This window comes from Lemur catta, chromosome 11 (assembly GCF_020740605.2).
Source record: "Lemur catta isolate mLemCat1 chromosome 11, mLemCat1.pri, whole genome shotgun sequence".
In the NCBI taxonomy this organism is placed as follows: Eukaryota; Metazoa; Chordata; class Mammalia; order Primates; family Lemuridae; genus Lemur; species Lemur catta.
This window is the reverse complement of record NC_059138.1, coordinates 4,934,635-4,958,260: the sequence shown is the minus strand read 5'-3', so window position 1 is coordinate 4,958,260 and position 23,626 is coordinate 4,934,635. Positions and strand designations below refer to the sequence as shown.

Below are 23,626 nucleotides of genomic sequence, written 5' to 3'. Positions count from 1 at the left end.
CCAGGATTACAGGTGTGACCCTGGCCTTCTTATTCTCATTTTGATGAAAGCTAAGAACTTCTCCCTGGAAAAGCACTCGTTGTTGGTACAGAACACTGCACGTAACTTCCAAGGGTCTGTTTACACACCCTTGCTAAGCAGCCCTGCGCCCTGCAGGAGGGGAGGCCACAGAGGGCTGAGGGGGCGTCCCTGCCTGTGTGGGACCCTCCTGGATCGGAACCGAGGCCGGGCTCCACGCTCCCTCTCAGGAGGCCTTGCCGCAAGCCTGCCGTGGACAACAGACCCACTCAAGGGACAAGCCCACTGCCTTCCACCTCTGCAGGGTCCCCAGACGGTGGTTCTCATTTCCTGCAAGTCACCTAATGACACAGAAGGCACTAAAATGCCAACTCTCTCTTCTGACTGGCTTTTTCCCTGAGACCCAAATAACAGGATTTCCATAAGATGTGTATTTTTAAACAAAAGTGACTCCTTGATGCTGGGCATTGTGTGTGCCGGGGAGGTCTTGGGGCTTGGTGGGGCCTGGGGGAGAGTCCTGCCTGGTGTGGCCCAGCACGAGAAGGCAGGGACACCAGGCTGCTGCCAGGCCGCTGCAGCGTCAGTGCCCCGAAGCTCACATGTCTGGCCCGGCTCTGAAAACACTGGAAAAAGTGAGTTTCACAGCCTCCCCAAGGGGCTCGCACCCATTGGTGAGCACAGTTACTTAATCATGCAAATGTCTCGCCAGAGCTATGGGTCTGGAACAGCGACCAGTGGAAGGTGTGTGTGTGTGTGTGTGTGTGTGTGTGTGTGTGTGTGTGTGTATGTGTGTGTGTGTGTGTGTGTGTGTGAGTGGGTATATGTTGTGTGTGCACACGTGCGACTGCATTTGTGTGCATGTGTGTGTGTAGGTGCATGTTATGCCTACGCACAGGAGACCGACCCTGGCAGACCATAATATCTACCTTTCATGGTCCAGCTTTACCTCTGAGAAGCAGCCAAGGACCAGCTGGTCCCCTGAGGGTGCGGCTTTCCCCCCTCGGCTGCATCACAGCCTCTTGCTGACTCGCGGGCGGACGGAGGCCCCCCTGACTCTTCAATGGCAAACCTCTCTCTCAGGAGGGTCGGGGGGCCGGGAAGAGGCCAGCTGAGCCGGGAGCCCTGCGTTCTCACCCGAGCCCTTCTCTACCACTCGTCGGCCAGCGCCAGGCAGGTCTCCAGCCTCACGTGCTACAGCCGCGGGACCAGGTTGCAGCTGCTGCAGGTGGGCGGCCGGGCTCCCTGGCTGCTGCCCCAGCTGCCCTTCACTCACCGTCTGCAGGCTCTGCACCTTCCCCCCAGGGACACCAGCCCGTTCCCTGGCCCGTCGGGTAACAGTCCCAGCTGCAGGCGCCTGCTCCTCCAGGCAGTCGGAATGAGGGGTGCAGCCCACCCTTTCCACCCACTGGTCCACGAAGCCACTCAGCTCTGCCAAAGCTCACGTGGCAGTGTCCCTTCCGGCTGGGCACTTCCTTTCCTCTCTGCCCTCCAAATGCCAGCCTTGCGTGGACCAGCCTCTCAGGCAGTGTCCCTCCTGTCGGCGAGGCGACCACCACAAGTTACGTAAATGGTGTCAAATTGATCTGATCAGCAGAGAACTTTCCATTGCTCAGCTAAGACCCAAATTCAATAAGGAAAGGAAAAATTCGAACCTTCCTGAGAAGGGACTGGGATATTTTCAACAGCCACACAGAAAGAAGAGGTTTAAAAACATCCTCGACTCCTTCTGAACAATGCCCACTCTCTTCCCCCTCCAAACCCTAGGTCAACCTTCGGGTGTCAACCCAACAATTTCTAGAATGTGTCCCATCAGGAGCTGTGGGCTCCAGTGCCTCTGTCTGCCCCTAGCCGGGGCAGCTGTGACCCCAACCCAATTCAGTGTTAGGCCTGCCCTGCCCCAGCCCTCCCCCAGCCCCACCTGCAGCCAGGGGACCTGGCGCTCTGCCCGTCTTCCTTGGCCGTGTGCTATGACACCTCCCCGGGCATCCACGTTTTGACTTCCTGTAAGGTCCTCAAGGTCAGGGGCCCTGTATCTCTGTCCCCCAGGGCCCAGGCTGACCTGTTCACAATGGACGTGTGTCCTCGGTACACCTGTAGACACTGCCCGGTCAGCACGTCCCACCTCCTGATGGTGCAGTCGGCGCTGCATGTGAAGGCGGCTTCGTCCTCCAGCTGGCAGAAGGTCACGTAGCTTTCGTGTCCTGCAGACAAGGGGATGTGAGTGCAGCAGGGCCGCCAGCTCCTGCCTTCCGTCTGGGAAGAAAGCAGGGCAGGGAGCATCTGAGACAAGCCTGGATGGACTAGTCCTTGTTAAATGCCTTCCGTCTGGGAGATTCTCAGCAGGTGTGGGGTGCCGGGGGCAAGCCGGGCACTCACCCGCCCTGAGCCCTCTGACCTCCTTTCCTCCCCCTGCCTCACCATCTCCTTTCAGTCTCCTTCAGACTGTTCAGATTTTGTGGTCGGCACACTCAGTGTCACGGAGGTGGGAGCGGAGGGGCCAAGGGCGTGGCCTGGATGCCGGGCAGGACCCGCCACGGGCTGCCGAGCCAGGTGCGCCCCCAGTGCCATGTCACAGGCCCTCATGGGCGCCGTGCACGCTGTGGCACAGTGGCAGCCACGCAGGGAACCCTGGGTGCCAGCTTTTCCTTACGTTCAGGGACAGGCACTGTGGTAGGCGGAACAACGGCCCCCGTAGAGATCAGCTCAGTGTCACCTCACTCAGCAAAGGGTCTCTGCAGGTGTGACCAAGCTGAGGACCCTGACTGGGGAAGATTATCCTCAATTATCCGGCCGGGCCCTAAACACAATCATAGGTGTTCTTGTGAGAGAAGGGACGGGAGATGTGACCCACGGAGAGGACGAGGCCGTGAGAAGGTGGAGGCAGGGACAGAAGTGGCCATCACCAAGTTTCTGGGGGCGGGTAGCCCTACCGACACCTCAATTTCGGCCCAGTGACGCTAATTTCAGACTTCTGGCCTCCATAACTGTGCGAGAATAAACGTCAGTTGTTTCAAGGCACAGCAGCCGCAGGACACCAACAGATCCCGAGATGATTAAGACACAGTCCTGCCTTCAACGGGAGCTCCCAGCCCAGAAGGAAAGACCTCAGGAGAGAGCGGCCGCGGGGCTCAGCGCCCGACTGGGCAGTGGTGGCTGGGCACTGAGGAGTACGGACGGGCCTGCCACGGCCCGCAGGGGAGCAGAGGGGTTAGGATCACAGGTGGCACATGCACATGGAGGGCTGTCACTGTCACTCCCTGGGGCCCTCTAGGCCAGAAACCAGGTGCTTGACAGAAATGGTTGACAAGGCCAGACGTGCCAGGGCCGAGTCCTGAAATCCTGGGGACCTGGCACCTGAGCGACTCCCACCTGGAAGGGTCTTTACTATTGCCCCGGCTGCCAGGTCAGCGTTCACACCCCGGGCGTGACTCAGCAGCCTTGGAAAAGCCCTCAGGGTGTGCTGCAGGTGAGGATGCTTCCACCTCAGAGAACAGCGGTCCACAGCAAACTCAAGCTGAGGACACAGTCGTCCCCCCGTGTCCAGTGGGGACAGCAGATACGAAATCCACAGATGTTTCAGTCCCTTGGGGTGGTATTTGCACACAGCCTACGCATTCTTCTGAGTACTCAGAATCATCCCTGGATCATCCTCGTGCCTAACACGATGCTGCACGTCACCTGAGTAGAACTCAGCGAGCAGCAAAGTCAAATACTGCCTTTCAGAACTTTGTGGAATTTCTCCCTGAATATTTTCCATCTGCGGTTGGTTGATGCCGTGGATGAGGAACTGGTGAGTGCGGGGGGCCAGCTGTATTGGGAGGAGTACAGGGACCAGACAAGGAACACAATCAAAAGAGGGTTAGAACTAAGCATTTTAAAGATGAGGAAACTGATGAATTTAAACATCCACGCATTTGGGAGAAGCACCTACTACGTTAAGGATTTTGGTAGCATTTAAAATTTCGGTTAGATGTCTGACATCAGGTGGACAGGGGTTCACAACCTCCTGCGTAGTTTCAAGCCAATTCACAGTTTTTTTGTCCTAGGTTTAAGCTTAGTTACTCATGGAAGAACTCAACTTCCTGGGTTCCAAGAAACAGAATTAAAAAGTTTTTCAGTCTCCGTGGAGAGCATATACCAGGCCTCTAAGAAAACAATGTACAAATTAAATAAACACTTGAAGAAACTGGAGATTATGTTTCTGTTAAAATACATGTCAGCTTAAACACTGAGGGCAAAATGTGTTTGTCAAAACAGGCTGGATTTTTGCCAACCCCAAAGAGTTTATAAAGAATTTAAGATCGTCGACAAACTTTCCCTGGGACCAGAACTGTCCCTCCCTCCCCACTGCCATGGGAGGGCTCAGCACAGACCAAAGAGGACCCCCCCGTCGCCGGCCTCCTCGTGCTGGCTGGGGACACCCAGGATGGAAGATGTTCTGTGGGCACTCGCCGTGCACCTGCCAGCCTGCATGGGTGTCACCACCCACAGCCCCCGAAGCCCCCTGTGGGGCTGGCACCAGCTAAGGCCGAGAGGCGCTGCCTCAGACACCTCTTCCCCTAGCCCAACCCACCGCAGGAAGGTAAAGTGCAGGACTGAGTCGTAAATTAAGCCAAGAAAAGCACTTAAAAGCCAAGCGTGGCCAGAGAGCTGCAGCACCTCTGCTCCATCAAGCTGGGGACGCCGAGGCCCCGAACCGCAGGACGAGAGAGGACACGTACACAGACCGCCAATCCACAGAAGTGTCAATGCATATAAACAAAGACTTGAAGAGGCCACAATGAAAGGAAGTGAAGTTTTTCAATGTAAAAAACTGCATCTCTGAGCCCGAGCCAGGCTGACCCGACACCCCCTGCCCTCTGCCCTCTGCAGGGCCTGGCACTGAGCCCGCTGAGGCCCCCGCAGCGGCCCGGGCTCTGCCGAGACAGGCCGCTTCCTCTGGCTTCCAAGCACTCACCGCGCATCTGAACACACACCCGAGTGAGTCACGGGTCAGAGCCCTGCCAGCGGGGGCCTGGGGGACCCTGCGGAGCACGTCTCTGGCCAGCACCACAACCCCCCCACCCACATCCCGCAGCACACCAGACAGGCCTCCACTGACCCAAGGCCTGCGGGGGCCATCCTGGTGGCAGGGGACAGAACCACTCCTGCCACCCACGGAGCCGACGCCCCCGCCCCGACCCCAGAGGGAACAGGGAGGGCCCATCGCACCTCCAGGGACTGCAATGCCTCGGCCTCCGCTGCTGGAATTGTGCAGAATAAGCAAAAACGTCAAACTCAAAATAAATATTTTCTCAGGGATGAAGACTAGAGATAAGACGCAGTTATTATATTCAGAAGAACATGCTGAGGCTTGAGGGTTTCCTGCCAAGGTAGCAGCCACACACCCCACGGACTTTCTGGAAGTTTAAAGTCAAACTTCTCCCCCCACCCCCACCCATCTCCGAGGGCAGAGGGGGTGGCAGTGGGCCCAGGCGCCACCGGGACAGCCCAGCCGAAGAGGCCTTAGACTCGGCATGAAAACACTGCCCCTTTCTCTCCTGAAGTGCCCAGCTGTGGACAACAGAGCACGCGGCTGCCCCAACAGCCAGGCGGTGGCAAGGATGGCATCGCGTGCTTGGTCCACCAGCCTGGAAAGAGCTGCCACGGGCACGTCTGCCACTGGGTCTTCACCTGCTCCCCGACCCTGCGGGCCCCACTCCCCCCGCCCCGCTGCTCCCCAGCCGCCTGCACAGACTCAGGGGGGCCCCCTGGTTCTTCCACTTCCCGCTGGGTTCAGACAACCGGGAGCCCCAGCAGACTCTAGGTCAGGTCACTTTCCCTCAGCGTGGACCCACAGGGCCCCTTGGGCTGGCTGTGGCCCTCCAGCCAGGGTCACTGGGCCTGGGAGGAAGCCCCCTCCACAGCTGTTTCCCCAGGCAGCGACGGCAGGGCCCGAGTCTGGGAGAGGTGACAGCCTGCCGAGTTCTGCAGGGTGTCCCTTTACTAAACTCTCCTTGTCGGACCCTGACCGAAGGTGCTGCCTTGTGATCTGTCCTCTGAGCAAGCTGAAGCAGGTGACGTCTGGGCCCAGAGGCACTGAAGGCGTGGCTGAAACAGACACTGGCACGGCCACTGGAGACTTGCAGGGTCTCTGCAAACCCCCACTTTGAACCAAGACCACTGCAGCCTTGGCTTCCTGGACTTCTCCAGCAGGACTGGCCCACCTGCCCCGGAGTTGCCGAAATGGCCGCCTGTTGCTCCTGTCACTGGTGTGCAACGGGACCTGCTCCTTCCAGCCCGGCCTCCTGCCTCCAGCCACTGCCCTCCCCAAGTCCCAGTTCCAGCCGCCCTGGGCCAAAAGGGGAACCCCGAGTACCCCTACTCACAGAGATTTCATGCTTGTCAGAAATTCAACTGCACAGCCCCTCGGCTGAGTGCTCACTCTCCCCGTCCAACCTGCAAGTTCACCGGGACAGGCAGGACCCGGGACTCCTGCATCTCAGCGTCAGCACAGGGACCCGGCACGGCCGGCCGGACGGGCAGGCGAGGGGAGACTGGACCGGGAGGGAGGCCGCTGGCTCCACCAGGTCCTGCTCCGCCGGAGCGAACGTGGGTAGGCGGGTCAGCCCCCCAGCCTCAGTTTCCTCATCCGTAAAACAGAAATAACAACGGGATACGAGAAGCAAAAGAGGAAGAAGAGCTCCCAACCTGACGAGGTGTGACGCCCATGAGACGCCGCTAGTGACGCAGAGCCTGCGGGACGCAGGTGTGGGTAGGACAACTGATACGATGTGCCAGGAGGGGCTCGTTAACCGGCTTAATCACCACCACGGCCTTGCGAGGCGAGGTTACTACTGTTACGGATGAGGCAACTGAGGCATGAGACGTTAAGTAACAGGATTCAAACCCAGGCAGTCCAGCGTCAGAGCCCGGGCTCCTGCCCACTGGTGGCTGGCAGGGGTCACTCCGCCAGGCAGGCACCTCCCATGCCACAGGCACCCGGTAAATGGGCAAGTGCAGTTTGTACCCACAGAATTAACCCCTTCCAATCATGTTAGCAGATGAGGAAGCTTGTGGAATAGCCAAGCCACAGTCAGTTGCAACCCCTAGGCTGGTTCCCTTACTCAACGGGAACAGGACAGGCCACCATTTTGGAAAAGGTCCCTTATCCCATTGATCCAATAAAGTGTCCTCCGATAGGACACCGGTAAGTCAAAGTGAGGAAGAGGGGCTGGGATGATTACACAGCAAGCAATTCTTTCTTTCACAGAACAACTGGCGACTAAGCCTTCTTTTCCACTGTGAGCTCACCATCTGTATTTGAAAGCCACTTCCACATATTAAAAACTGTTCACAGAGAGAAGGTCGCCCGCCCTCCAGTCATAGTCACTCTCCTGGGGCCCCCAAGAGCAATAGCGTGCCACCAAGCCCCACTCCACAGGGCACCATCCTTACTCCTCCCTTCCATCCCACCCCTCTGCCCAAACTGCCCTGAGCTCTGCAAGGTGCACAGGGAAGCCTCTGCTCCCCCGATCGTCTCTGCTGATGTGAACGGAGCAAGAAGCTCATCTTCGGAGGAAAACCCCTGTAGGAGTTGCCAACTCCAGCCACTGATCAACCACAGGCTTCTATCCAGAGGCTTCCGTGGGCCCGGGCTATGTGTTCGAGGAGCTAGCACTCAACAGGAGTGCAAAGAGCTCTGGACTGGGAGCCAGGAGACTGCAAGGGACCAGGGCTGCTGTGATCAGCAGTGTGGCCTGGGCACGACCTCCCCCGCAGCAGCGACCCGGGTAAAGGCAGCACCCACACAGCGGTTAGAAGCCCTCTCTGCCAGCGATCAGCCTCGTGACCTGGACAAGTCCTAGGATTGCATGGCGCCTGGTGGGAGGTTGATGACAGCACCCACCCCACTCGGGGGGGGAGCATGCGGAAAACACTGAGAACCTTCTTCGTGTGGAAACTACATCTGCACCTCCCCATTCTCCTCTGTAAGCTGGTGCCAATCCCGCTGCCTCAGAGTCAGGAGGGTTCCCCACACAATAAAGATGTTACATAGATGTGTAGTTATAGAACATAGGGCACTAAACTAATGTTAAGACATTTTATTAATATTTCACTGATATAAAAAAGTCCTACAGAAGGAAGGAGCTGGCAAGACCTTGCTGTCCTTGGGGGGGAGGTGCACACAAAAGGATTATCGCACACCCAAGATGACTCTTTTGCAAGTTAATTCTGTTAGTGCAATCTCAGGATAAAGAAAGTTTACCTTTGTCCCCTCATACTAGAAAATTCTTGAAATGCCAACTTTACAATAGCAGAAACAACCTGGCAGAAATGGGCAGCAGTTCTTTAATTCAACAGTTTTTCTATCGAGTGGGGACGGCCCTCAACTGGGGCAGAAGGTCAGGCACCCTTCATTGAAAAGTGGGTGCTAGTGCCTTAAGGGGACGAGCAGCTACGAGGGTCACCAAAGTGGGTGTGAAGGAAGAAAGTGCAGATGCCAGACCCAGAGCTGGGCCAAAGGTGGGCCCTGGAGGCTTGGTGGAGCTCCAGAATTGCTGTGGGGGCAAAGCCAGGTGCCCGCCAGGCCAGAGCCAGCCTGGGGAAGCCTGGGGCTTTGCTGGGGAGAAAACCCACCTACCAAGCCGGGCTCCCACAGTGGGTCCCTGGTCCAGGGGCTCCTGGGGTCGGCTGGGCATCAGATCCACCCAAAAGCTTGTTAGAAATGCCAGTTCTAGAGTCCCACTCACGGAGGATCGCTGGAGCCTGGGCCTGGGGATCTGCATTTCTGAAACCCCTCCAAATAAGGTTTTATGTTTGGGAAGCAAATACAAGTTGGACGTAAAATTTCTATCAAAGCCCAGACCTTCTATTCCTAGTTGGGTGCCTATCAGTGTCTGCGACGGTTTGAGGGTAAGGAGGCATGTGTTAGTTTGTGGCCAGCTCTCCATTTTCCACACTAACCAGTAAAACCAGTATTCCAAAATTCATCCCTATTGGTCTTTGTAATATATACCTTGACTGTTTTTTTTTTTTTTTCTTGAGACAGAGTCTCACTTTGTTGCCCAGGCTAGAGTGCCATGGCATCAGCCTAGCTCACAGCAACTTCAAATTCCTGGGCTCAAGCAATCCTTCTGCCTCAGCCTCCCAAGTAGCTGGGACTACAGGCATGCACCACCCATGCCCAGCTAATTTTTTCTATATATTTTTAGTTGTCCAGCTAATTTCTTTCTATTTTTAGTAAAGATGGGGGTCTCGCTCTTGCTCAGGCTGGTCTCGAACTCCTGACCTCAAGCGATCCTCCTGCCTTGGCCTCCCAGAGTACCTTGACTGTTTTTATTTAAAACCAGTAGCGTCAGGATCAGCCAATTTAGAGGCTAATATCCTAGCTAAGCTGCCAGGCCAACCAGGATTCGCTGCGTATGGCAAAGAAGCCAGCTGTGACAACTAAGTGTGCCCAGGGCAGAAAGCCACATGCCTCATCAGACTGTGTGTGCAGCTCTGGCAATAACAGGAGCTGCAAGGGACCTCCCAGTGCATCAGTGCAGACGTTGGACAGGCCCAGGGTAAGATGCACCCAAGGTACACTGACCTCCAGAGTCAGAGCAGTACACAAATAGAACCCAGTAGGTGCCTGTACAAAACTGCTTCATAACAGCACTCACGCTACCACGTGCGACGCCTGATATTTCACCAAATGCTAAACGGATTTAACAACCCCCTTTAGAGAAACTTGGATCAATCCCACCCCACACCCACCCTTTTATAGCAGATGAGATGCCCTGGAGAGGTGGGCAGCGGGGTGTGATGGGGGTGGCGGCTCAAATTTCAACCCTGCCCCCTCACTGGCTGAGACCCTGGGCCAGTTACTTAACTCGCGTCCTCAGTTTCCAACCCCCCACGTGGGACAACACAGTGAGATAGCGCACTGCTCGGCACGGCCGGCCCTTAACACAACCCTACTGTGGCCACGACAGTCCCAAGGAGGAAACGCTGGACAAGACCAAAAGGCCAACGAAAGAAGGGAAGCACTGCTTAGAAGCGGGATAGATGCGACTTCTTGTTTGTTAAAATTGCTGTAATGGTAGATTTCCTGCATCCGGTAGACACATGATATTCGCCTCCGCAGCGGGCGCCCCTCGGCCGCTCGACCCGGCCCCACCCCGGCGCCTCACCGCTCGCCCCCCACCGAGCGCTCCGCTGGCCGGCCGCTGGGCACTCTTCCCCGAGTGGGCCGTGGGCAGGGGCTGGACTTTCAGAAAGGGGTCTGCGGGCGCAAGAGCCCCGGCCGCGGTCGGAACAGGTGGGCGGCGGAGGAGAGCGCAGGGGAGCAGCGGGGGCGCGGCGAGGGCGGGTCTACCTTGCAGGAGCGCGCAGCACCGGCCGTCCGCGGTGCTCCAGAGTCGGGCCGTGCCGTCCTCGCTGCCCGTCAGCAGGCGCCGCCCGTCGGGGCTCAGGCTCAGCCAGTTGATGCCCCCGCGGTGGTCGGCGCAGACCCTCAGGGCCGACCCGCCGCCCCCCATCCCGCCGGCCCGGGCGGAGGCGAGGAGGGTACGCGCCCCACTAGGGAGGGACGCCCCGGGGTCCGCGCGGCGGCTCTGTGCGGCGGCCGCCCAAGGCCATGCGGGGAGCCTGGACACCCGGCTCCCGCGGAGGCACGCGGAGCGGGTGAGGGGCCCTAACTCCTCGCCGCGCACCACTGCGCTGCGCTGCGGGGGGCGGCCCGCTCGGGACCCACGCCCCCAGAAGGGGCAGTGCTAGGCGCGCGAGCGCAGACCACCCCCTTCTCCGCACCGCCTCGGAGGACCCGCACCCCGCCGGCGAGCCGGGCCGCGGCGTCTCGGGGCACACAGGGGGCCCCCGCCTCTTCTCGGCCCGCGGTGCCAGGGCGGGGAGAGAAACCCGGGAAGCCGAGCGCCCCGCGCCGCCCGCGGCCGAGTGCAGAACAATACCGGCCAGCCCGGCTCCTCCTCAGAGACCACCCCTCACCCTGTCCCCTCCCACTTCGCGGGCTGCACTCCAGCCCCCACCCCGCGCTCTCGCAGCCTCCGGGCGCCGCCCCCGCGCGGGTCCCGGGGACGATCCCGGTGCGACCCTCCGGCTACCCGGGCTGCGCCTCGCGGCTCTGCCCTCTGCCACCCGCCCCCGACCCCAGAGCCGAGGGCCGAGACGAGGGAGGAGGCGGCGGTCGGCAGGGCCCGGGTGGAGCAGAATCGCGGCTCGCCCCTGCCCGCAAGTCAGGTCTCCCCGGCCCCCAGCCCTAAGGGCCTAGCCAGTGGGGCTCTCGGGGACGTGGGGGTGGTCCCCCTGACGGACGGCGCAACGGGGTAAGCTCCGAGTCCGCCCTTGCTGGGACATCCGAATTCTACAGAAGTCCGGCCCCGGGATGGGGCGAGGGGGCGGCGCCGCCGCGGGGGGGAGGTGGCTGCGAGCCCAGCGGCCGGAGGTCAGGTTCAGCCGCCGCGGGCTCCACTGGGCTCCGCGCGCCTCTGCGGAGGGCAGCGGTTTCTGTGCGGGAATCCCACCCCCCGCCCGCAGCGCCCGGCTGCTGGTTTTCATTAGAGCGGTTCCCCGGCGACTTCGCTGGGGGGCGGGGAAGTTGACCCCCAACTCGGATCCTCCAGGTCCTAGAGGTAGCAGGATTTCCCGAGCTCTCCAGGGCTCTTTCAAGAATCCGGGAGAAGGGCAAGGAGGCGGGTGGCTTTGGAGAACCAGCCCACGCCAGTACGACCAGACCTTCTCACTCTGTCCAGACTCCAAAAGAAAACCCTATAATCGGGCCCCCCCGGGCATTGGGCCTTTATTTCCCGAGTAGCCTAACCAGAAAAATCCATTCTTTTCCCCTTTTTGCTGAAAGGCTGGTAGGTGGTGGCTGAGGATGATGTTTTATCTGCCACATGCTGACCATGAGTTCCTCTTGGGACCTGTGAGCTTCAAGGGGCCATTGCGACATCCAGGTGTGAAGACTGATTGGCAGCTGCCCATACAGGTGTGGCCTCCAGATGAGGACAGAGGCCAGAGGGAGCTGGGAAGGGGGGTGCGAGGAGCGAGAGAAGAGCCAGGGGGTACCCTGATGTCTGGGGGAGGGGGAAGAGGATCAGGGAAAAACAGGCACCTGGTGTTCTGGAAACTAAGAGAGAGGGTCACAGGCTGGGTGGGGCGAACTGGCCACTCCCTCTAGGAGCTTCCCTGGAGCTGTAAAGAACCCGGTAACTTTCAAGGGGGTCCCGAAATATTGCTGAGCAAGAGGGGACCTGTGCCCTCTGGTTCCTCCATCCGGCCACCAACCCAGACCCTCTGGCCTAGGCTTAGACCCTAGTGCACAGAGGGTGTTTGGAAGCACCATCTGCCATTGGTCTCTGAGCCTACAGTCCGCACAGGCTCATTCTACCAACTTCCTCTTTCCAAGCTGGTGGATGTTTTGTTCTTGTTCTGTGCCCCCACTTCCGTCTCCTTGGTTTGGCACAAAGTGGCTCCTTGGTGGGGGTGAGCCAGGCTTCTCTGCTTGGGGGGTGGTGGTGCACAGTACAGATGTTGTCCTCAGCCAGTTTTTCCTCCCTTCTCTTTTACAGGCTGCAGATTACAGACTCTGCTCTGGAGAATTTCCCCAAATCTAACAGGAGCACAAGGAAATGGGAAAGTTGGAAAACTGCACCAATTCCCTTGAAATTGGGGTCTCCCCCCACCTCCCCACCTAGAGACAGCAAAGCTGTGGAGACCCAGGAGCCAGGCTGGGTCTGCCAGCAGAGCCTGGGCTGCTGCCCACCCTGTCCCTGTTCATGCCCTTAACTCCTTCGAGAGCCTGAGTCCTGTGGTGCCCAGGCCTCTCCTAGATCTCTTCATTTTATAAAATTGTTGATTTTTTCCAATGGATGGAAGCCTTCCCTGTCCTTAAGTTATTTGCAGATTTTGTAAACAGTGCATTTCCAAGAGAAGTGCTTGCTACCCCAGGCTCAGGGGATTCAGGAGGAAATGGGAAGCCCCTAAAGGTTTTACACGTGGGGGATGAGAGTGCGTGAGCAAAGACATAGGAGGTCTGTCCGGAAAGTACCCAGCCATTGTTAATATAACGAGAACAGTTACTGGCTGGGTACTTTCCGGACAGACTTTGTACTTTAGGAAGATTGTATAGATCTGTGGTCCCCAACCTCTGCCTGTGCCTCCCCAGCTCCGCCTCCACCACCCCCACTACCCCACCCCCATTGTGGAAAAATTGTCTTCTACCCATCCCTGGTGCCCCAAAGACTGGGGACCACTGACATAGATGATCCCCAGCTTAAGATGGTTCGATTTACAAAGGTTATACTTTATGATGGTTGGAAAGTGATAGCATTCAGTGGAAATGCACTTCAAGTACCCGTGCAACCATTGTGTTTTCACCTTCAGTACAGACTTGAATAAATTACATTAGACAGTCAACACTTTAATATAAAATTGGCTTTGGTGTTAGGTGATTTTGCTGAACTGTAGGCTAATGTAAGTGTTCTGAGCACATTTAAGCAGGCGAGGCTAAGCTATGATGTTTGGTAGGTGAGGTGCATTAAGTGCACTTTTGACTTACAATATTTTTGAGAGAAGGTGAAGATACAGGAGAGAAAGGGCTACAGGCAGAGTGAGAGCCCCAAGCCTCGAGAGGAGGGGTCCCGGGCGGAAGGGGAGACTAGCCTTGAGTGAGAGGCAGGAGCACTCCTGTGACAGTGAGAAAGTGCCCGAGTTGTGTTCTTTGCAGGCAGAGCACACAGGGTTTCTTTCTGGGGTGATGAAAAAGTTCTAAAATGGACTGACTGATGGTTGCATGTATCTGTGAATATGCTAAAAAACCATTGAAAAAACTTCACAGAGATCAATTTACAGTATGTGAACTACATCTCCATAAAGATGTGTTTTAAAAACCACACACACACACACACAATGAAATAGCACCTCACATCCACTAGGGTGGCCATAATTAAAATGGAAAATCACAAGTGTTGGCAAGGATGCGGAGATTGGAACGCTCGTATATTGTGTAGGAATGTAAAATGGTGCGGCCACTTTGGACAACAGTTTGGTGGTTGCTCAATAAGGTTAAATACAGAATTACCATACACCCCAGTAATTCTACTCCTAGGTGCATACCCAAAAGACTTGAAAACAGGTATTCAAACAAAAATTTGGAAAGGAATGTTCACAGTAGCGCCATTCACGATAGCCAAAAGGTGGAAAGAGCCCAAGTGTCTGTCAAACAGACAAGAAGATAAAGAAAATATGAGGGAATATTAGCTACAAAAGGAATGAAGTACCGCTCCATGCATAACATAGAGGAATCTAGACAACGTTATGCTAAGTGAAAGAAGCCAGACACAAAAGGACAAATACTGCATGACTCCATTTATATGAAACACCCAGCATGGACGCATCCATGCGGGCGGGAAGCAGACCCGTGGTGGCCAGGAGCTTGGAGGAGGGGACCAGGAGCGACTGCTTACTGTGTACTGGGTTTCCATTTGGGGTGATGAGAAAGTTCTGTAACTAGATGGTGGTGATGGTTGCATAACATTGTGAATGTGCTTAATGCCACTGAATTGTTTGGTTAAAATGGTTATGATGGTAAATTTTGTGGGTATTTTGCCACACTCACATGAAACTTACTGTGCCATTTTAAAAAAAGGCTTTATGAAGCCCTGACATTATTACTACCATTATCAATGTTTGGAGAGCAATGATCAGAGAAGTAAAATTATTAATGTTTGGAGAATAATACATGGCCATATGGACCCTGTGTGTATACATGTGTCCCAGACTGTCAGCGTGGCCAGAGCCCAGAGGGGGATGGCACCAGCACTGGACATTAAGAGAGCCCTGCAGTCTCTCAGCCCTGTAATCATCTGAGCCCTATAGTCTCTGGGCCCCTCAGTCTCTGAGCCCCACTGTGAGCTGGCCCACAGCCCACATCTCATACCCAGCACAGCATTCTCTCAACGTGGCTCCAAGGGGTCACTGTCCATTGCAGTCAGGTTCAAATTAAAAGGACAAATTAAAAAGGACACAGCATTAGAAAACCAAATCTTCTCATATTAAGAAACTGGCCACTCTGGCTGCTGCCTCTAGCTGCCGGCCCCTCGGATCAGCAGCCAGGCTGTGTGGAGCCTGGCCCTGGGTAGAGACGGAGGTCCAGAGTTGGGACATGCATAGGGTTCTCTGTGGTCCCCTCACATTTGGGACTAGAATGTCCGTGTCTCTCCTAGGTCTTTGCCCAGGGCTGTGTTAGTAAGGACAGGGCTGTTCTGTAGAAAGCGGCCGGCTGGTAAACATCACATCCCTCCAGATTTTCACTTTATCTCCCCACAGCCTCTTCCTGGCAACTTCGGAGAAGTGTCAAAGGCTAACTAGACAAAGGGAATGCAGTTTTGAAAAAGCTTTCAAAATTCTCTAGCTTTGATTTCCACTTCTGGCCAAGATGGAGTAATAAGGACCTATGGACCCGCCCACCTCCTATCTGAAACAGCCCCAAAACAAACACGCAGAATATGCGGAGCCATTGTCTTCAAGATGTCAGGCACTTATGGTCAGTAATCCCTGGCAGACAGGAAAAAAATGAGGTGAGCCTGCGATTGGCCCAGTGTACTGCCTTGAGAGAATTTCCAGACCACAGAGCAGGAAGGGGGTCCCAGATGGAGCCCAGTGAACTTCCTGAGTTGAGGACACAACTGAGTGTCTGGGGAGAACAAAGTGACCGGCGTCGGCAGGACAGCGCAGCAGAGGCGGGAGAGCCCTGGGGAGCTGCACAGGGCCCCTCTCCAGCAGGCGCAGGGGAAGACGCTCAGCTTCACTCGTCCTTAGGCAAATGCACGATGGGACACCACACACACCTGTTACAGTGGCTAAAACGAACACGACTGATTGTCCAAACATTTCTTGTCGGCAAGAATACTGAGCGGCTGTTACTCTCATATGCGTCCGGTGGTGAGACTATAAAATGGTACAACCACTGTGGAAAAGAGTTTGGCAGTTTCGTAAGGAGTTAAACGTGCACCTACCACATGACTTGTCCATTCCTGTCTGCCCAGAGAAGTGGGAGCGTGTGTCCCCCGGAAGACTCCTATGTAAGTTTCCGTAGCGGTTGTCAGGACGATGGAACACTCCTCAGCAGTGAGTGGCAATGAAGGATTGGCGTGCGCAGGGCCGGCCGCGGATGGGTCTCAAAGTCGTTAAAGATGCCAGGCGCAGATATGACCTGTGGGGACAGACCGCAGACCAGTGGTTGCCTGGGGATGAGAGGAGCGGGCGGGTGGCAGGGGTGGGGATTACAAAGGAGCAGAGGGAACTTTTGGGGAGATGGCTGTGTTTTGGGGAAAGGGCTATGTTCACTACCTTGACTGTGTATGCATGTGTCAAGATGTATTCAGATTTGACACTTTAAATATGTGCAGTTTGTTCCATGTCAGTTATACCTCAGTAAAGCCATTAACAACAGAAGCAAAATGTGCTCGTTTCACCTCCTTCCCTCCGTTCTGGGTGTTGTTCAGACCCCAGCAGGTGACACTTGTTGGTGGCCCTGTGGCAAGGACTTCCAGCCTCAGGCCTGGCAGATGCAGAGGCTGCGGAGAAAACCCAGAGCAGTCAGAAGACCCCTCCTCAGGCTGCTGCTCCTTCCTCCAGGTCTGGCCTGAGCCCCCTCCCCACTGCACCCGCCCCGGCACAGGTCCCCGCTGTGGCTGAGGGCTCTGCTCTGGAAATACCACACCTCATGCTTCCTGAAGCAGAATTCCTGAGCTTCCCTTTGCTGTTGTAGGGAATAAGCTTCTCCCCTGCTTACAGGATTTTTGGCCTTTACAAGGCAGAGGGAGGAATATTTGGGGACAGAAGAACCTTCTCAATCCTCCTGACTGCACCACGCAGGCAGCAGCTGCCATTGGCTTATGGCTTCAGGCCAACTCTGCTCATTCCTCTTGCAAGTAACTGCCTGAAACTAACCGCCCATTCACACGCTACCAGCGTCTTGCCTGGAACAGGTTATAAAGATGTAAAATCAGGCCTTCTGTACTGGTCTCCACAAACCAATGGGAAAGCAACAGTTTATAAGGCCAACAAAGCCTTTTTACATATTTGATTCTCCCCAAACATTAAATGAACAAAAATTCCTATGCTATAAGAAGTTTTAGCCAGCCTGAGCAAGAGTGAGACCCCGTCTCTACTAAAAAAATAGAAAGAAATTATCTGGCCAACTAAAATATATATAGAAAAAATTAGCTGGGCATGGTGGTGTATGCCTGTAGTCCCAGCTACTCGGGAGGCTGAGGCAGTAGGATCGCTTAAGCCCAGGAGTTTGAGGTTGCTGTGAGCTAGGCTGATGCCATGGCACTCACTCTAGCCTGGGCAACAAAGGAAGACTCTGTCTCAAAAAAAAAAAAAAAAAGTTTTAGGACAGGTGCAGTGGCTCAGGCTTATAATCCCAGCACTTTGGGAAGCCAAGGTGGGAGGATCGCTTGAGGCCAGGAGTTTAAGACCAGCTGGGCAACAGAATAAGACCGTATCTCTATAAAAAAATTTTTTTTAATTAGCTGGGCATGCTGGTGCACGCTTGTAGTCCCAGCTACTCAGGAAGCTGAGGCAGGAGGATTGCTTGAGCCCAGCAGTTCGAGGCTGCAGTGAGCTATGATCATGCCACTTCACCCTAGCCTGGGGGACAGAGCCAGACCCTGTCTCTAAAAAAAAAAAAAAGTATTCCTTGCCTTATCTACCTAAAGGAGAGTAAAAGAATAAATTTAAAATTAAAAGAAGAAAAGAATTTTTATATTATTTCACTATAAGTGAAAATTATAAAGCAGGCACTATGCTGAGCACAATGTGTGTTAACCAAAAAAAAAAAAAAAAATTAGTGAGGTCCATACTTTGGAGAAAGAAGAGCTTTATTTCTCATAAGGGGTAGCAACCTGCCGGGCAGCCATTCCAACAGATTGGGAAGCCAAGCCCCCTGGCCACAAGTGACGCAGGAGTGCTTCAAAGAGGAAACAAAAGGAACAGGATTTTATACTGAGCAAGGGAGTCAAATATACCTATTCAACAAGCTACAGGGGGACTCATGAATATTCATGAAGGGACAGCAGATGCATGTAATTGTGCTTTAGTTCTCCTATCCCATCGTGGCTGGAAACTCAGTTTTAAGGTGTTTCTGGGGCCGCCTTGGCTGAGAAGGGTCCATTCAGTTAGCAAACAGCTTGGGATTTTATTTTTAGTTCACATGTGTAATAACTTTATTTATTTGTTTGTTTGTTCGTTTATTTATTTATTTATTTTTGAGACAGGGTCTCGCTCTATTGCCCAGGCCAGAGTACAGCAGCAGCAGCACAGCTCACTGCAGCCTCCAAGTACTGGGCTCAGGTGATGCTCCTGCCTCAGCCTCCTGAGTAGCTGGGACTACAGGGATGCACCAACATGCCCAGCCAATTTTTCTATTTGTTGTAGAGATATGCTCTCAATATATTGCTCAAGCTGGTCTCGAACTCCTGCCTTGGCCTCCCAAAGTGCTGGTATTACAGGTGTGAGCTACCACGTCTGGCCTGTGTAATAACTTTACATTTCTGTAACAACTTCTTAAGATACATATTATTATCCCAATTTTATTGATGAAGAAATGGAGGTCAGCTGAGGTTAAGTAGACAGGTCACTCATTTAGTGAGCAGAAGGTCTCAGAACTGTTGTGCCCCAAAGTCTAAACGACCTGTCTACCAAATGGTAGAGACTCAGTAGGAGAGCTTGGTTCCTCTGTGCCTAAGACAGAGAAGGCTGGTCCTACTGTCTTTCTCTCCAACTCTGCTGCATTTCCCTAAAGACAGAGATCTTGGGCAAAGGTCTGGCAAGAGCTTCTCCCTGAAAATTCATGAGGAACTGTGTGCACCGTTCTCAGTATATTTCTCCAAGGACAGGGACAAGCAAGCTGTCAGCCTGTCTCCTGGCTCCTGGCACAGTTCTCCTGTCCCATTCGGGGATCTGGGACCTTCTGCGCGTAGGCATCACTTGTCTCACGAGGGGCTTTTGCTCTCATCTGAAACAGTAAGTCATCCTGGTTAAGGAGAGAGTGAGTAGTGCGTGTGTGTGTGTGTGTGTGTGTGTGAATGTGTGTGTTTGGGGGTGTGATTGTGTGGGGGAGTGTGAGTGGGTGTGAGAGAGTGTAGGTGTGAGTGCAAGTGTGCGCATGCGTGTGTGTGTGTGTGTGTGTGTGTGTGTGTGTGTGTGTGTGTGTGTGAGCATGTGACGCGAGGAGGGAAGCCTGTCTAGGAGCATCTGCTTCGCTCACTCCAGATTTCCAGCCGCCCACAAGATGATGCCTTTGCTTGTTCTTTGTGTGGATCCTGAACCAGGTTAATTAGCATTCAGGCTGTCAGTCCTACACAGGGCATTTTAGATGAGTTTCGTGTCCTGCCTAAGGGCAGCCAGGCCCTGCGAAGCCACCAGCCCTACACCTGCCCTTATTTGGCTGGGGCAGGAAGCGGGAGCCAGGGGGAATCAGTGAGGGTCCTTTGGTTGTGGGGAAAGAAATGAGTTCAGTGATTTTAAATGAGAAAATCGGGTTTACTGGGAAGGGAGTGAGCGAAGGTAGCGATGAATGTGCAGATTTAAACAAGGACACACGAGGGACATGCCAGGGGTCTTGGCAGCCGGAACCTTGGGGCATTTGTCTCCGCGATGCTGCTATGAGTTGACAGGCTCCAGCCCTCTTGCCCGGTGTGATTTTGCACCAGATTTAACTTCTGAGAGGATTTCATTGACTCCCCTTGAGTTTAATCTGGTTGGGGGCAGGACCCTGTGGCCGCAGCCATGCCAGAACCACAGCCATCGTACCAGGGGACCTCACAGATCACTAGCTACAGTCTCCCTTGGCTGCTGGATGTTCACACGCAAACACTCGTGTTTCCACGGTCACAATTCCAAAAGTGCCCGGCTTTACAGTATAACGGTCCCAAGTGAGTCACAAACGCAATTCCCTCTTCCCAGTGGGTGACGATCCAAGGTCCCCCACCCCGTTTTCCGTACTCCAAAGTGATACGATAGGGCCACTGGTCTCTGAGTCCAAGAGCTCTGAGTAATGTCCCTTTCCCATCTAGACACTGGTTTAATATTCTGCAATGTCTGGGCTAAATAATAACATCTGACACCAAAATCCCACCCCGCTTACAAAGAGAAGACAATTTAAAACATGTACATTGACACAGCAAGCCAAGAAGCACAGACGGAGGCTACTGGCCTTATTCCTGTAATGTGTATATGGTCTCCTGTCCCCATTAGCTGTTCACGTTCCCCCAGCTTCTGTGACCCACGTCTTCCGGGTGAGATTCTTGGCCAAGTGGAGTGACCCAAACCTTTATTCCTGAGAGGCCCAAGTCCTTGGTGGTCCTGCCTGTAAACAGTGATTTTAGTGTTGCATTAGCCCTTAGCACTGGCTGTGTTAACAATCAGAGTCAAAGTAGCAATATTGACTGAACACTGAGAACATGTTAGACCCTGTTCCAAGTGCTTTAAATATCTTTTTTTTTTTGAAACAGAGTCTTCCTTTGTTGCCCGCGCTAGAGTGAGTGCCATAGCGTCAGCCTAGCTCATAGCAACCTCAAACTCCTGGGCTCAAGCGATCCTCCTGCCTCAGCCTCCTGAGTAGCTGGGACTACAGGCATGCGCCACCATGCCAGGCTCATTTTCCTATATATATTTTTAGCTGTCCACATGATTTCTTTCTATTTTTAGTAGAGACGGGGTCTCGCTCTTGCTCAGGCTGGTCTCAAACTCCTGAGCTCAAACAATCCGCCCGCCTCGGCCTCCCAGAGTGCTAGGATTACAGGCATGAGCCACTGCGCCCAGCCTCCAAGTGCTTTAAATATCTTAAGTGACCCTCACAGTACCCTTTTGAAGAGGCACAATTAACATCCTCATTTCATTAGTGAGGAAACAGAGACACAGAGAAGCTGAGCAACTCTCCCCGTAGGCATGAGTGAGAGGCTGCATTTGAACCTACGTCCACACCTCCAAGCTCTCACTACGCAGCCGCCACACTTCGTTGCCTGGAAGTAAGGGTGGGTCCCCGCCAAGAGCGTAACCTCCCCCACCCCTCCCTCCCTCCCTCACATCTTGCTGTTCATCCTCATAAACACTCTTGCGGCAGACCCCGTGGTGCCCCCATGCATATTTATCTGAGGAAATGACCAAAGGTCTGATGTTTAAAAGCTAAGAAGTCACAGAATGCACATGTGACATACAGCAGGGACCTTCCTCAAGGGTGTCTGGTCTTCCCATCCACAGGGCGCCAGTCGCTGGTCCGGGACTGAGCGTGTCACGGTCGGCCGTGGTTCTCCAGCACGCTGGCTCAAGTCAGGCCTCTCTCAACCTTCCTGCATCTACAAATAAAGGGGACATCGGTGGATTACTGACTTAACTTTGGGGGGTGCCTGCCTACGGCCTGAGATCTTGGAAGATGAGACCACTCCCTGCAATCTGAGCTCCAGTCCTGCCCCAGCCCCCAGCATGCCTCGCACCCCTCAGAGACTGGGACCCAGTTCCACCACTGCCCGCCCCGCTAGCACTCCATGGCAGCCAGCAAGGCCTTTTGGAAGATTCTGGAGCTCCCATCACCAGTTTGTTCCTGTGGCAAGGGTGAGGGTGGGGGGTGAGGTTCCTCCAGATGGGGGTGAGGGGGGAGGTACGCAGCAATGGGCTCAGTGCAGAGTTCCTGCCTCCCACGGTCTTAGAAGCAATTCCTCTGTTAACCTTTCCATGTCACCTCAGTGCCATCAGCCCCCGAGCCAGCACAGAGAGTGCAGGACCGTCTTATCAATACCTCCATCCGAGCCAGAATCCCGTTCCTCTTTATTTGGCCAAGAACCCTCAAAATTCATTCCCACAGTCTCCAGATTTCTGGCAACGTGAATTAGTGAACTGCAGTTTCTCTGGGTGTCAGGGAGGCGGGTGAGGCCCGTGCTGGTGAAGAAGGTCTCTGCATTCCCGCCTCCCGGGTGGACGCTGGCAGCCTCTTCAGGGAGACAGAGGCGTGGGGCATGTGTCGGGCCGGTGAGACCCACACAGTCCCCCAGGAGCCAGGGAGGGTCGGTACAAAATTACTTCCCGACAGTCCTGAGCACCTCAGGCACAAGGAGCTAAAATTTTTTTTTTATTGTGGCAAAATGCACGAAACATAAAATTTACCTTCTTGGCCAGTTTTAAGCGTGTGGTTTAGTGGTGCCCTTGCCTTGCCGTGCAGGCATCGCCACCACCTGCCTCAGAACTCTGTCACCTCCCCAGCTGAAACTCTGGAGCTAAATTTTTTAGATGGTCTCATTCAACAAGTGTTTTGTTTGTTTTGGTTTTGGGTTGGGGGGATTGGCATTCCTGGGGGGCTCAAACTCATTCAACAGGTTTTGATTGGAAACTTGTGGCTTCTCGAGGGGAACCAAGATAGGTAGGGCACAGCCCCTGCTCTGAAGGCGGGTCCTCTCCAGTGGGCTGAAGCGGTGAGACAGGAAGGTTCCAGCCAAGAATGTGGTGGCCACTGGGCGGAGGGGGGAGCAGGCACCCCTGGGGGGCAGGGGACTGTGGGCCCAGGATGGGGAGGGGGAGCAGAGACTTCTTGGCCCAGCCCTGAGCTGGCAGCCGAGGGAGGAACATCCTTGGGGGTGGGGGCTGGGGGTGGGCGTTCAAAGGGAATGTTTTTCCTGTGGTCAGACTGGGCCTGATAAACAGCCCATGTGGGTCCCGGCAGCAGGGGGCCGGCATGGCAGGGGTCCCGGGGCGGAGGACACGTGGGCAAGGCTCTGTGAAAGGCCCAGCTTTCCAAACCACCGAGGGAGACAGAAATATGTGAAGCATGTGTGGCTCTGAGAGGCTCCCATCCTCGGGCCACCGACCCCCTGGACTGACTTCAGATAAATTACAAGCCTGCCCACAAGTACTTTGGTGGGAATCTTGTTTTTCTTCTTTCTGAGGAAAAGCAGATTTGCTGACAGATTAGGGACCAGGGCTTTGGGGTGAGGGGAAGGTCACCCAGGAGCACAAAGCCGATTGGAGAAGCATTAAATCACCAGTTAATGAGGTGCTGCTACTCCTTGGGGAGCCTGGAAGAGTTCGGGAGAAGCCTCTGGAACTGCTTGGAAGGGCTGCTCCCAGGGAACTGGACCGAGCTAGCGGGGCAATGGGTCTCATTTAATCCCCTGGGAGTTAATTCCCCACGAGGGGGTGTTATTATTATCCCCACGGTGTGCCTGAGCACACTGAGGCACAGGGCAGTGACTTGTCCAAAGTCACACCCTAGTGAGTGACAGCGGGAGGCTGGGGGCTGCCGGCAGACTAACCTCTTCCGGTGCAACTGCAGCTGCTCCTCCTGCTTCACCAACGCTCACACGGCACCTTCTCAGGGTCTGGCTGATTGCACTCATCTCCCAGAGCAGGACCTGAGGCCAGGAAAGGCTTTTGGCTCACTCCAAGTTCATGGCACAAATATACCTACATACACAAACGTGTGGTGCGTTACAGTCGAGTGTGTGGAGAAAGGGATCAGGCAGACCGGGGTTTGAATCCCGACTGCTGTGGACCTGGGGCAAGCTGCTTCACCTGCCTGCGTCCGGCTCTGCTCGTTTGTACAGTGGTGATAACAATAAGTGTA

General features: G+C 54.8%; 1 protein-coding gene across 5 annotated transcripts in view; it reads right to left on the bottom strand.

Moving 5' to 3' along the window:
* Positions 1-23,626, bottom strand: part of WDR86 (WD repeat domain 86) — a 37,058-nt gene extending 13,432 nt beyond the window's left edge. For 2 of the 5 annotated variants that reach the window (XR_006738255.1, XR_006738256.1), the window contains exons 1-2: positions 10,361-10,559; positions 2,078-2,219 (exon numbers count right to left, since the gene is read on the bottom strand). Coding sequence is in view for 2 of the 5 variants with exons in the window: in XM_045564985.1 (XP_045420941.1) it covers positions 2,078-2,219; positions 10,361-10,523 (305 nt within the window). In the remaining 3 variants the exon portion in view is untranslated. Of the gene's footprint in view, positions 1-2,077; positions 2,220-10,360; positions 10,953-11,736; positions 12,614-16,019; positions 16,581-21,230; positions 21,369-23,315 lie in introns of those variants that run through there. The other 3 variants (XM_045564986.1, XR_006738257.1, XM_045564985.1) reach the window with 3 other exon arrangements.